This window comes from Strongylocentrotus purpuratus, unplaced genomic scaffold, assembly GCF_000002235.5.
Source record: "Strongylocentrotus purpuratus isolate Spur 01 unplaced genomic scaffold, Spur_5.0 spur5_contig_850, whole genome shotgun sequence".
In the NCBI taxonomy this organism is placed as follows: domain Eukaryota; kingdom Metazoa; phylum Echinodermata; class Echinoidea; order Camarodonta; family Strongylocentrotidae; genus Strongylocentrotus; species Strongylocentrotus purpuratus.
This window is the reverse complement of record NW_022145558.1, coordinates 1,712,194-1,726,436: the sequence shown is the minus strand read 5'-3', so window position 1 is coordinate 1,726,436 and position 14,243 is coordinate 1,712,194. Positions and strand designations below refer to the sequence as shown.

Sequence of the window (14,243 nt, the reverse complement as noted above, 5' to 3'; positions counted from 1 at the left end):
ATCTGTATTGAAAAACAAGTAAGAAAAAATCTTGGAGAGCTTAAGTATTTGTTCTAGTTCATCGTGACTGTGCCATGTACCAGTGATGGCCTGGTGGTAAAGTCGCTGCCCGGCAAGCAGTAGATGCAGGTTCAAATCCCGCTGGTTCCAAGATTTTTTCTGACTTGTTTTTCAATACAGATCGATCAATCGATCTTATTTACTGGGTGTAAGCCACAAATATGTTTAAATAAATTATTTGTATACTTCAATACCAAGTTTTGTCATTCTTGATTTATGTGAAAAATTGATTTGTCCTGATTTATGTTTCTTTAGGATGTGACATATTTAAGCTTACATCTAAAAGTATTCAACAAAGGGCCTAATTCAACGTGTCCATGTTTCATTCTAGAGTTACGAAAAACACAACAAACATCAACTTTACAAGGGGTAGGAATACTTTATTTCTTACCTAATGCAGTGGGCAAGAATTCAATCCCAACCCAAGAACAATTAAGATTACTATTAATTGCTGGAAAGACGGACACGGCTCAAACATCACTTAGTTTTGGTTCAGACTCGGACAATCGACTGCTGAAATTTACATCAATGTAACTTATAAGTTGTATACTGAAAAAAGTGAGTGTTGCTTATGTGTACATCTGATCAATTAAAAGGGAATATTTACAGTTAAAAAATGAATAAATAAATTTTCTTAAAAGCATAGCCTCCCGGTAGGTACGGATTGACATATTCTGCGGTCCGGAGTTTGAGGAGCCCAGGGAGGTGTTTCATAAAGCTGTTCGTAAAGTTACGCATGTCTTTACGAGTGACTTAAATATGAAAAGCCAAATGGGATGCTCAATCATTTTTAACTGCATCAACTAAAGTTGATCTGTGCAGATGTAGATCAACATCCTTATTATAACAAACATTTTTAATGCAAAGTATATTTTTTGCCATAATTTAATTGAGGTTATTGGAAATATAGTCACGCTTTGTTAAAACATCAGGAAAAACTTTGGGCATCCTATCTGGCATTTCATATTCAAGTCGTTCTTAAAGTCATGCGTAACTTTACGAACTGCTTTATGAAACACCCCCCTGGTCTAAAGCAAATGCTAGATCCCCCTGTATGAAACCAAGAGTTCTACTTACACTAATGAAAACAATGTTCACAACTGCCACAGCCGTCCCACAGTACCCAAAGAAGCGATGGACGATGCAGGACTGGAGTCTCTTTAGTCTTGGTCTAGTTATTAGTCTAGGACCTGGAATCTAATTTTACAAGAAGTATTACAAATTAAAAATATTCTGATTTGTAGAATGGGTTCTCAGCTCATTAGAAACTTCTGCTTTGCCATCTAGAACACATGTAAAGGTACAAATTATTAATTAAGGCAGTGAAAATAGAATAAGATTCTATATGCTTGAGTATGGAGAACCCCAAAATCACAAGTACTGTACAACTGGAGTAATTAGAAATAATTTCTAAACCGTTTTCACCACTCAAGTAATGTTGCTTTCAATATCCTTCCTAACTGATTTGTTCTTTACCCTGGAGTATCTTCGAAATGATTTCTGTCAATGTACATAAAACTTTTCAAAAACATGGTTTCCCAAGAACTTTTGGCCTGACCTTTCATCAATATTTTAAGAAATTAAAAAGTACCTTTCGTGTTAACTCAGCCTTGTCATCAACTACGTATGCCTGTATAAATAAACATCAGCTTTGGACTAATTTCGAGCGAAGTACTAATCGGTAAATTTCCTTGAGCTTAGGCTACTGGAGAAAGCCTCTTTTTATAACTTCAAAGAAATATCTGTTAACCAGACTCTTTTGAGATTATACTGGATGAAAATTTATTTATTTCCTCTTTTAGTACACCTCGTCTTCGTCCGTTTGAAGGTCGAGACAATCAAAGATTCTCTGAAACTCAGATTAATGCCCTGCCACAGGACATAAGTGCTGTGCTGGTGATCGCATCCATGACCGTTGCATTTCAATTCGAGTGCTTAAACCACTCGACTACGACACCCCTACAGAAAAGGAGAGGGAAAGAAACGTGCTAACCAGATGCTTTTGGGATTGGTTTGGACTTGGTGAAAATTCAGTTATTTTTTTACTATACAAAAATTGGTCTTTGAAGACAGGTTCCTTTAGTACATGTTTCAATGAGAAACCATTCTCAAGGGAAGCAAAAAATGTGGTCTTTGTAGACAGGTGGTCACTAAAGCAGGTTTGACTGTACTATACCTCATCTTCGTCTGTTTGATGGTCCAGGCAATCGAACAGTCCCTGAAACTCTGATGATGTAATCACTCCACCTATATTGCCATCCAGCTCCTAAAAATAAACATACCAACAACAAAATGATTGCTCCCCCATTCCTCAATCTCTGCTTCCTTCATAGTAGTACCATGTAATGAATTTCTCAATGGCCTATGCTGATCCCTCGCATCCCCCACCCTTCATCCTTCTTTCATAGTACCACGTCAATGAATATTTTTATTTTATATTGTTTAATTTATACTGATTTGTTTGTATATCTTCTGATTTTTTTTTAAGTGATGTGAAATAAAATTGAATTGAATTGAATGTCTCCCTTTAGTGAATTGCAGTTTGTCATAAATAATAATAATCATCAAATGATTATTAGACTTTGTGGATGGTAGACGAAATGGGCATTACACAAACTGAAAATTAGACCAACTGAGCAATAGACCGAATGGGTAGTAGACTTATTGTTTATTATTATATTTCGTTCGTCATAGCGCTTAGAGACTACAGTGGTAAACGCTTTATAAGCACCGTTTTCATTATTATTATTATAACACGTTATCAACATTTGTATACCTGCATTCATATTTTTTCTTCTTGATCAATTGGCTTTTCAAGAAATCCTTTGCGATATTCAACCTTTTCAACATTTCAAATATTCAAAAACGTTATTAATGCTCAATTTAAAAGCATATAATGGACTTTTTACCAAGCTAGACATATTGAACTATCTCATTAAATTCACTGGCGCAAAGAATGTTGGGCGCTCGACATACTTACTGTTAAAATGGTCCTTTTGGCTCTCTTTGGTATACTAGCTTGGAGAACAACGGACTTGACCACACTCACACTGACTGTGCATCTATTCAGATATGAGAGAGAGAGTGCGAGAAAATGAGAGAGGAGATGAGAAAGGGAGAGTGGAGAGAGGTAGAGAGGGAGAGAGGGAGAGTGGAAGAGAGGGAGAGAGGGAGAGAGGGAGAGTGGAAGAGAGGGAGAGAGGGAGAGTGGGAGAGGGAGAGAGGGAGAGTGGGAGAGAGGGAGAGTGGGGGAGTGGGAGAGTGGGAGAGAGGGAGAGAGGGAGAGTGGGAGAGGGAGAGAGGGAGAGTGGGAGAGAGGGAGAGTGGGAGAGTGGGAGAGTGGGAGAGAGGGAGAGAGGGAGAGTGGGAGAGTGGGAGAGAGGGAGAGTGGGAGAGAGGGAGAGAGGGAGAGTGGGAGAGAGGGAGAGTGGGAGAGAGGGAGAGTGGGAGAGAGGGAGAGTGGGAGAGGGAGAGTGGAAGAGAGGGAGAGTGGGAGAGTGGGAGAGAGGGAGAGAGGGAGAGTGGGAGAGTGGGAGAGTGGGAGAGAGGGAGAGTGGGAGAGAGGGAGAGTGGAAGAGAGGGAGAGTGGGAGAGAGGGAGAGTGGGAGAGAGGGAGAGTGGGAGAGAGGGAGAGAGGGAGAGTGGGAGAGTGGGAGAGAGGGAGAGAGGGAGAGTGGGAGAGAGGGAGAGTGGGAGAGTGGGAGAGAGGGAGAGAGGGAGAGAGGGAGAGAGGGAGAGTGGGAGAGAGAGAGAGTGGGAGAGGGAGAGTGGGAGAGAGGGAGAGTGGGAGAGAGGGAGTGTGGGAGAGAGGGAGAGTGGAAGAGAGGGAGAGTGGGAGAGAGGGAGAGTGGGAGAGAGGGAGAGAGGGAGAGTGGGAGAGTGGGAGAGTGGGAGAGAGGGAGAGAGGGAGAGTGGGAGAGAGGGAGAGTGGGAGAGTGGGAGAGAGGGAGAGAGGGAGAGAGGGAGAGTGGGAGAGAGAGTGGGAGAGGGAGAGTGGAAGAGAGGGAGAGTGGGAGAGTGGGAGAGTGGGAGAGAGGGAGAGTGGGAGAGAGGGAGAGTGGGAGAGAGGGAGAGTGGAAGAGAGGGAGAGTGGGAGAGTGGGAGAGAGGGAGAGTGGGAGAGTGGGAGAGAGGGAGAGTGGGAGAGAGGGAGAGTGGGAGAGAGAGAGAGGGAGAGTGGGAGAGAGTGGGAGAGAGGGAGAGTGGGAGAGGGGAGAGGGGAGAGTGGGAGAGAGGGAGAGTGGGAGAGAGGGAGAGTGGGAGAGAGGGAGAGTGGGAGAGATGGAGAGAGAGAGGGAGAGTGGGAGAGAGGGAGAGTGGGAGAGTGGGAGAGAGGGAGAGTGTGAGAGAGGGAGAGTGGGAGAGAGGTAGGGAGGGAGAGAGGGAGAGAGGGAGGAGAGGGAGAGTGGGAGAGAGGGAGAGAGGGAGAGAGTGGGAGAGAGGGAGAGTGGGGGAGTGGGAGAGAGGGAGAGTGAGGGGAGGGGAGAGAGGGAGAGAGGGAGAGGAGAGGAGAGAGGGAGAGAGGGAGAGTGGGAGAGTGGGAGAAAGGGAGAGAGTGGGAGAGAGGGAGAGAGGGAGAGTGGGAGAGTGGGAGAGTGGGAGAGAGGGAGAGTGGGAGAGAGGGAGAGTGGGAGAGAGGGAGAGTGGGAGAGAGGGAGAGTGGGAGAAAGGGAGAGTGGGAGAGAGGGAGAGTGGGAGAGAGGGAGAGTGGGAGAGAGGGAGAGTGGGAGAGAGGGAGAGAGGGAGAGAGGGAGAGTGGGAGAGTGGGAGAGAGGGAGAGTGGGAGAGAGGGAGAGAGGGAGAGTGGGAGAGAGGTAGGGAGGGGAGAGAGGGAGAGAGGGAGAGAGGGAGAGAGGGAGAGAGGGAGAGAGGGAGAGTGGGAGAGAGGGAGAGTGGGAGAGAGGTAGGGAGGGGAGGGAGGGAGAGAGGGAGAGAGGGAGAGAGGGAGAGTGGGAGAGAGGGAGAGAGGGAGAGTGGGAGAGAGGGAGAGAGGAAGAGAGGGAGAGAGGGAGAGAGATAGAGAGAGAAAGGGTGGAGGAGCGAGAAGACAGAGCGGTTAGGAAATATAGACAGGGGCAGGAAGGGTATAGAGAGAGAGAGAGGGAGAGAGAGAGAAAGGGATCCAGAGTGGGTGAGAGAGAGAGAGAGAGAAAGGGATCCAGAGTGGGTGAGAGAGAGAGAGAAAGGGATCCAGAGTGGGTGAGAGAGAGAGAGAGAGAGAGAGAAAGGGATCCAGAGTGGGTGAGAGAGAGAGAGAGAGAAAGGGATCCAGAGTGGGTGAGAGAGAGAGAGAGAGAAAGGGATCCAGAGTGGGTGAGAGAGAGAGAGAGAGAGAGAGGGGTGGAAGGGTAACAGGGGAAAGATGGTGAGAGAGAAAGACAAAGAGATAGAGGAAGGAAGAAGAGAGAAAAAAAAGAGAATTAGAGAGATCAGGGGAGGTAGAAGACGGAGAGAGGGAGAGAGAGAGAGAGATCATTTAGACTTATCTTTATCAACATGCCTTCTAAAAAGTGATTATTACCATGAAATTTAGAGTATGCATGGTTGATATCTGAAGTAAAATGTTTTGTGCCCATCCAACTTTATCACGGTATAAATTGACCTCAATAAAGGGTTTTGTGCAGAATCTTTTATAATTAAGAATTCTGTGTCACTGTGCTTGGGAGACAAAAATCAAACTAAATCAGTGTAACCCTCGGGTCTCCCCTACCGGTCTAACTGATTGGGGGTGTGCAGGTAGACCACTGCACCAGGGTTTCCCCCTACTCTTATACGATGGTACAGTGAGTTATTAATGTGCAAAGGTGGCGACTCTCCTCTACACAGGGCCTCCATAAACATCCTATCCTACATGTATCTATGAAACAGAAGAGGGGCGCGTTAACACACATGAGGGCTTTAGTCATTCCCCTGGATTGGATTTGAACCGACAATTTTAGAATTGCCAGGCAGATGCTAAACCAACTGAGGGTGTGTTCAAGCGATTTATAGAAGCAAGAATAACAAACATGAATTACAAATCAAAATGCTGTTACAAAACACGGTTACTGCGGGAGACCTTTCAAGCAGTTTTCCATTAACGCCGATTCGCGCTCATTTCAAGCCCAGCCACTGCGCGTCACACTGCGCAGTTTGACGAAGGTAGTATAGGTCAACTGAAATTGTTTACGAGCGACTGTCCGCAAAAACCGGAAGCAGGCCTCCATAATGACGTCATAGAATCATGATTGAGATGTCCGTTTCGTTCAAGTTTTTTAGCGACCGTGATTCTGTAGAATCACGTTACCAAACGCATCTTTTTCAGCATTTCATGTTTGCAATTTGAAACATGTTTATTTTTACGACCGACAAAGAATCACTTGAAATCCCTTGAACGCAACCATGTTTTAAACTAAACGTCTTTGAAAACCGCGTTTCTACGGTGAAAGAGTGTTGCTTGAACGTACCTGCCTCAGATTGCCAACCACTCACCTTTCAATACTTCCGTTGACCGTTCTGATCTGGGCTCTCAACATCTCAAAGGCAGCCTGAAATCCCAATCTCCTACGGAAGTGACTGGACTGCATTGACGTCTGGTAGAGAAAGGGAACACAATCACTACACTCTTCAATTTGGCAACACCGATAATTTTCTTTCGTGCAGCAATGAATATTATCAATTACAGCAAAACAAAACATTATTTGTATAGGATAATTATTATTTATTTATACAGTAGGCTTGCGGATGCACCATGTGAGAGAGAGGGAGGATTGAGGAGTCCTGAAAAGGACTCTCGGTAATCTTTCTTCAGGGTGTGTAGTCCTGAAAAGGACTGTTATTTATTTGTTCAAATGATTTTGAACAAACTCTTATCCACTAGTCCACGGCACCTCTACAATTGAGGACCGACTTGTCACCATTTTTTTTCTTTAAAGGTGGTTTCATTACTAGAAGTCACTTTAACCTCTCAGACTTTGTGTCATGTTTTAGCAGGGATTTGGCATTATCTTTCAACTACAATGCTTACTATGGTTTATTGCCGTAGGATCTACACCCAGCCCGCCACTATTCACATGGTCTAATAATCATTCCGTCTACTTATCATTTGGTCTAATGACCATTTAGGCTAGTAGTCATTTGGTCTAGTTTTAGTAGAAGGAAAAAGGGGAGGAAATCTTGCAAGATACGGCACAGAGTTGCCAATTTGTGTTTGATTGATCACACCTTCAAAAATTCATAACTTTCTTGTTTTTAGTTGGTTTTTGCTCAAATTTTCATTGACCTGCTTCTCTCATTTTTCTGCTATTAAAACCACCTAAATATCAGGGTGGACTTCCCCTTTAAGACCTTTGGGAAATTCAACATTTCTTGGGTTTTACTTACAATTAAATATCCTCTGAATTCATTATAGATGACGGCAGTAAGCATATTAAAGAAAAGGTAGAGACCTGTAAGGACAAAAAAAAAAAGAAAAACAAACAATCAAAATTAAATACACTCAGCAAAGAAGAAGAAGAGGTAAACACTCATCATTGTTCAACATTTTCATTTAAACTATCAATAGAATATAATAAAACATATCAAATAATAGAAAAATTCATACTCTACCAACAATCGGTTAAGATTAAGTTTTGAAAGTTAATGCTTAGATGGGCACATATATTTAATCGTTAAAGGGTCTTATTCAGAACATTTCAAAAACAGAGAAAATAACCATTCAAATGTCAATAAATATGTGCATCTTTAAGACATTCTTGTTCAAGAATGAAAACAAAGAATGAGAAACAAAGAGGATAGAGTTTGGGATGTCAACTGTTGTCTCAGGACGGCATGGTTTTGACAAGCAAGGACGTAATGCCTCTCCCATGCACCTAAGATTGTGGATAAGCCATAGGATACCTCCAATTTATTTAGTGTCAATTTGTTTTTGTTTTTTTGTGTATATTATAAAAGAAGGACAGAATGGTTTAACAAATAAAATAATTTCACACAAGAACAGTTTGAGGTTTCGCTAATTCAAAGCTTTAAACTGACAGTCCTGTGCAGACATATCTAATACAGTCACATTACCACTACTCAACCTTGTATTGTAACATTATGAGAGGTGGTCTTTACATACAGGTTCTCTCTCTCTCTCTCTATCCCTCTCTCTTATTCTCTCTCTCTTTCTTTCTTTCTTTCTCTCCCTCTCTCTCTATCTCACTCTCTCTTATTCTCTCTCTCTTTCTTTCTCTCTCTCTCTCTCTCTCTCTCCTCTCTCTCTCTCTCTCTCTCTCCCTCCCCCCTCCCTCCCTCATTCTCTCTCCTCTGGACTTACCAATTCCAAGAAAGATGATGAAGTAGAGGGCATAGAATCTGTTGTTCTGGTAGGCGGGCATGGTAACTAAAAAAATAATAATAATGGTCATAATATCATAATACGAAAACGTTTGATGAAAATCAGATACAAATTTTGAAATAAGTTAAGAATTAAATGTGCGATCAATCAAACATAAACTGGCAACTCTGTGACTAACCTTGGAGTGGACTTAAAAAAAGATTATTATTATTATTATTATTATTATCTTTCTCTTTTGCTATTTTCATAAATCTGTATATTATCTGAATAAGAAAATACATTGTCATATGTGTGCCTGAACTGAAGTATTGCACATACATGTATGTAGTTACACAACCCCTTATATGAAAAATATCTTTTCCTTCATCATCCACTCAAAATTTTTTTTGAAATTATGCAATACATGAAATGTACACCGCTCCCTCAAACATTTTATCATGATTGCTTGTATTTTCACTTTGCCATTCATGTAACCTGTAAGCCTGATTTAGAAGATAATTTTGTGTTTTGCCCATTTCTGATTTCAAATATCAAATAACAGGGCCCTGTCGCATAAAACTTACTATTGATGGTAACTTTGCCATCAATGGCAACTACCATGGTAACATGGCTCAACAGCCAATCAAAATCAAGGTTTCCATGGTAGTTACCATTAATGCAAAAGTTACCATCAATGGTAAGTTTTGTGCATCGGGGCCCAGGTGTCCTTCAATAATTATCTAATATTTTTGGAATTCATATCAAGAAACAATTTACATGCTACCTAAAATTAGAATGGAATATTCCAAACCATGATTAAGAACTACACTACTCTATGGGAATGTTGGCATGTTCCACTTACCATCAGGGTTGTTTGCAGTCGTGAGGAGCACTAGGAGGCTCATAAATGATTCACCTATGCTGGCAAAATGTTGCATGCCCTCTTGGAATATCCTAGAATCCACCTGAACAGGAATGCATTTGAGAGAAGTATAATAATATTATATAATGCTTTGTCATTTGCATTACTTTAAGAATAAAATCAAAGGGGATAGTGGAACTCAAGTTAGAAGTCCTACTGCAGCTTATGTATGCATTATATCAAGTAGCATACTTTCAATTCACTGCTGTTACTTATGCTATGGAGGAATACACAACTGAAATGATTAGTAGTCAATTGGAAAAGAGCGATTGTGCAATGTGTCCCATACGACAAACTGTATGTCTTTTTCCCCATCCATTCTGTCCAAAAAATAAAGCTCCCTACATTAGAGCATATAAAACGTTGGTTAATAATGGTTTATATTGACAGATTTTTGTTATGAAATAGATAGATGCAAGTCTCACTTCGTACGAGCATGGAATCACCCACAAGATTGAAACCTCTAAATGTTAGGCTTCCTAAGAGAAGTTTTAACTGTTGTAAAGAATTTTTTTTTTTTGGGGGGGGGGGGGTGGGGCTTGCACTCAGTACATCAAGATTGCATAATCTTTCTTGTAATTGAAAACAAGTCAGAAAATAATCTAGGGACCAGCATACATGCCAACATTTGAAAATCAGAAATCTGTACAAATTATGCTATTTTAAAAAAAAAAGAGGAACAATCCTAACTCTCCTATTCAATACTACAGACAAATTTGTACAGGAAGAGGAACACCTGCATTAAAATGATAATTATCTTCTCCCAAAAAGAGGAATGTTCCTCTTTAATCTGAACAGTTGGCATGTATGGACCAGTGGGATCTGAACCTGCCATCCACTGCTTGAAAATTTCCTAGGAAGCTTAACATTCAAAGCTATCGTCCTAATGGCGGACTGATGAATATTAATACAGTCAAACCTGCTTTAGTGACCACCTGTCTACAACAAGCACATTTTTTGTTTCCCTTGAGAAAGGTTTCTCATTGAAACATGTACTAAAAGAACCTGTCTACAAAGACCACTTTTTGTGTTTCCCTTGGGCGGTCGCTGTAGACAGGTTCGACTATAATTTGGAATGGGTCAGGAGAAGCGAGGTATTTGTTTTTAGTTCATCGTGACCCTTTCCATGGACCAGTGATGGTCTGGTGATGAGGATCAAAACCCTAGTGCTTCTTTTCTTTGGTTCACAGAGCAGATGTAAGATTAAATGATAAATCTTGGTAACACTCGAGTCTCATCACTTCCCACACCCCACCCCTTCTCCCGGATAAAGAGAGAAAAAACAGGTAAAAGGAGGGGAGTAAAGAGAAAAAATGAATCCATGTCATGATTTAATCTTGCACATAACTGTATACATATGAAACTTACTATTGTTGTATCATTAACTATCAAACTCGTCTGATTTGAAGTCTTGTTGTGGAGGACAGAGGGTTTCTGCAAAAAAATGAGAATAAAGATATAATAAAGACAAGTATTACAGTAGGGTTGAGTATTCTTTTTTTGTAACCAGTAAGTTATCAAACTAATGTATGCAAGGCAGTTTCATTCAACCATGATGTGAAATAGTCAATTGTTTCGACGATGTCTCTTGGTGCTTTACAGATATATTATTATACCATCATTGGATTCAGTCTTGCAGGCATTCAATGTATGCACATTCTCCATTCCCTGGGGAGCAATCAAGCCCGGTGCCATTTTAAAGATGCTCACAGTGCTGAGTGAACTACAATATTTTTCAGATCCTATCTGGTACCCATTAACACCTGGGTGGAGAGTGGCAAATGAGGATTAATCTCTTGCCAGGCTGGGATTCAAAACCTTGACCCTTGGATAATAATAATATGGTTACTTATATAGCGCCGGTATCTGTCAGGCTCTGACGCTCATGGCGCTTTACACATATTACCCTTATCGTAGCCGGGCTGCCAAAGTAACTAGCGCTCAAGCATATCAGGTACCCTTTTACACCTGGGTGGAGAGTGGCAAATGTAGATTAACGTCTTGCCAAAGGACATTAGTGCCGCGGCGGGACTTGAACCCCGTAACTTGTGATCTGCAGTCGGTTGACTTATCCACTAGACCACAACACCTCGACACCTTGTATTGAGAGTCAACTGAATAAACTACTATGCCATGACACCTCTTGAAGGTTTTACTTACCAGGTCTCCATCTGGTCTAGGAAACAGTAGCATGCCAAACATGGTGAAGAAATAGATGTGTATCAGAAGAAGTAGAATCACACTGTCATAAGAAAAAAGGAATACAAAAATTCACTAAATTAGTAATGACTATTAATATCCTTCCGGTCTAGGAAACAGATGTGTATTGGTAGAAGTAGGATAACACTGTCACGGAAAGATTCAACAACATAATGAAGACACATTTCTTTGAACTAAGGTGCGATTGTCCTTAGGCAAAGTATCGTTCTTGTACCCAACAGAGATAACAGTATCAATATAACAACTAAGTGATAATCCGCACTTTTACAATAAATTGTTCTCACAGTGCTGATGTCTAAATTAAATTGGAAATTGTCATTGACAGGCAGACCCAAATAATTTATGCTGATGAACCTCTATCGATGATTTATTGTCATTGGGATCGCTTGTAAAGTAATTTTCATAGGTCAAACCTCAAAGATAATACAGTCAAACCTGCTTCAGTGACCACCTGTCTACAAAGAACACATTTTTTGTTTCCCTTCAAAATGGTTTCTCATTGAAACATGTACAAAGGATCCTGTCTACAAAGACCACCTGTCGACAAAGACCACTTTTTGTGTTTTCCTTGGAAGGTCGCTGTAGACAGGTTTGACTGTATCTGCGAACCAATAGTTTCACTCCTTCAACGTGACTTCTATGCGTCAGGTATTAAAATAAATCCTGACCCAGTTTACTATAATGTACCTTGCTACTTTTGGCATGGTGTTTTTGATGCTCCTCACGGTTTTCTTCATCAACTGGGAGTTCTGGATGAGGAAGAATGGGCGGAGGAAGCGGCGAATTCTATACAGCTCATCGCAGACGAAGTTGATAGTGACCAACCAATCAATGAGAGAGAAAGCCATAACAACAAGGTAGGCAACCAGCCACTTGCTCTTCCTCAGCTCTGAAAAACCTATCAGATAAATCTTTTTCAAAAAAGAGAAAAAGGAAGAGAACTTTTTAACATATTATTTATATGATTTATTCATATTATTATTAACTTAATGGTCTAAAACCTTGCTTTGTTCAAAACAATTTTTTTCTTCAAAGAAACAAAAGTTGCATAATCATGAAATGTAGATTTCAAACAATGCCTTGCTATTATGCATAGATTTGCTGTCAGATAGCCTCTAATACACCCCCCCCCCCCAAAAAAAAAAAAAAAAAAAAAATCTAGTTATTATTATCTATTAGGCCAAGCTTAAAAAGCACAATATAATTTGACAGATCATGCAATATGAAAACAAAACAAGAGGAAAAGGGAGGGAGCAACATGTGGGCCAGGACTCACAAAAGAGAAATTCAACACTAATGCACAGAGGCATGTGAGTAATTCATTTCCACACTAAGTTTTGCTGTAGAAGGTCTCTTTTTAATATTTTTTTTCTCCAAACACTTCATGTCTATAAAACGGGGCTGTAATATTTTCATCTTACCTTGGTGCACACGTCATATAAGAAGATGAGGAGACAGGCGAACTCGATACCCTCCGTCACACCGCAGGGTGCATGGATGCGGTCGCCACGGTAACGGGGGTCAGAGCTGCTGCCGGTGGTGAGGGAGGATGGGGGCTCGAAGAAAGCAAGGACCAGGATGGTGAAGATCGCTAAATAGAGGGTCCTGAAAAGATAACAGTGTGTGTGTGGGGAAGGGGAGGGAGGGGGGGGGGGGGGGGGGTAGAAAGATCAGAATAAGTTAGCTTCATCTTGTTTTGGAGAATATTTTTGACTTAAAGGGAGTGTAACTTGGCAAATACTGGTTAACGCCATCTACGTTTCTTTTGGACAACTGCACGTAAACGAATGGACTTGATTTACGGAAGTCAGCGACTTAATCTATAAGTTATCTCAAGTTAGCCTCACGCTTCGGTTTTGTGTATAGTATGTTGCATGCACATGATTTGCGGTGCGGTCCCCTCCCCCCCCCCCCCCCCCCCCCAAGTCAGGCCACGGGAAAGACACGTAGTCATGTCAGACTACACTCCCTTTAAGTTTAAGATAAAATGCCAGTTTTTTAGATAAAATATGCGCATGAGCAGATAAAGGTTATTTGTACAAAACTGTTATGCCAACTGACACAAATTATGCATGCTTATCAAGATCTACATGTACTATCATTCAATTATGCACCTACAGCATATTCCATGATAAAAGGTTGGATATTTTCTTTTCAAAAAAAAAAGGGGGGGGGAGGGGGAAAGCTGATCATGCAGCCCCTCCATTACTGTAAAAATGACTATTATGAAATGCACCAAGTGGGGCGGCTCCACATATATAAAAGATCGCAGGAAATTTGGGATCATTTGTACTTTGTACCGTGCGCTAACTGCAATATGAGTCAGTACCTGGCAGCTACCAGTGCTATATTATTATTATTATTATGGTTAATATCATCATCAAACAGTGACATGAACGGCCTGCCAATAGTTAGATGATCTTAGGGTTTGTGAAACTTTCCCCAAGTGTTGAGCCATGCATTCCTTTTAGTCACAACATATTTAACCTTCTAAATTTTGTTTAAATGTAAATGCTTACTTGTGTGCAACATTTAAAGATAAACTTGAGTTCTGGTAAAAAAAAGAAAAAGACCCATAGGAAAGTGAAAAGTATGCCGCAGACCTGCCGCAGACCTGCCGCAGATCTGCCGCAGATCTGACGCAGACCTGCCGCAGACTTTTAGTCTGCGGCAAAGAGTATGCCGAAGTATGCGGCAGAAAGAAATTTTGCTGCAGACTTGCCGCATACCAGTATGCACAGGAACA

The 14,243-nt window shown here is 41.4% G+C and overlaps 1 protein-coding gene across 2 annotated transcripts in view; it reads right to left on the bottom strand.

The window, feature by feature from the left end:
- The window catches only part of LOC115917870 (two pore calcium channel protein 2-like), a 67,337-nt gene that overhangs the window by 33,410 nt on the left and 19,684 nt on the right, over nucleotides 1-14,243 (bottom strand). For both annotated transcript variants that reach the window (XR_004065793.1, XM_030994226.1), the window contains exons 3-13: nucleotides 12,919-13,102; nucleotides 12,185-12,408; nucleotides 11,438-11,519; nucleotides 10,646-10,711; nucleotides 9,218-9,320; nucleotides 8,356-8,421; nucleotides 7,422-7,486; nucleotides 6,531-6,631; nucleotides 3,041-3,122; nucleotides 2,237-2,326; nucleotides 1,138-1,257 (exon numbers count right to left, since the gene is read on the bottom strand). Coding sequence is in view for 1 of the 2 variants with exons in the window: in XM_030994226.1 (XP_030850086.1) it covers nucleotides 1,138-1,257; nucleotides 2,237-2,326; nucleotides 3,041-3,122; nucleotides 6,531-6,631; nucleotides 7,422-7,486; nucleotides 8,356-8,421; nucleotides 9,218-9,320; nucleotides 10,646-10,711; nucleotides 11,438-11,519; nucleotides 12,185-12,408; nucleotides 12,919-13,102 (1,183 nt within the window). In the remaining variant the exon portion in view is untranslated. The remainder of the gene's footprint in view (nucleotides 1-1,137; nucleotides 1,258-2,236; nucleotides 2,327-3,040; nucleotides 3,123-6,530; nucleotides 6,632-7,421; nucleotides 7,487-8,355; nucleotides 8,422-9,217; nucleotides 9,321-10,645; nucleotides 10,712-11,437; nucleotides 11,520-12,184; nucleotides 12,409-12,918; nucleotides 13,103-14,243) is intronic.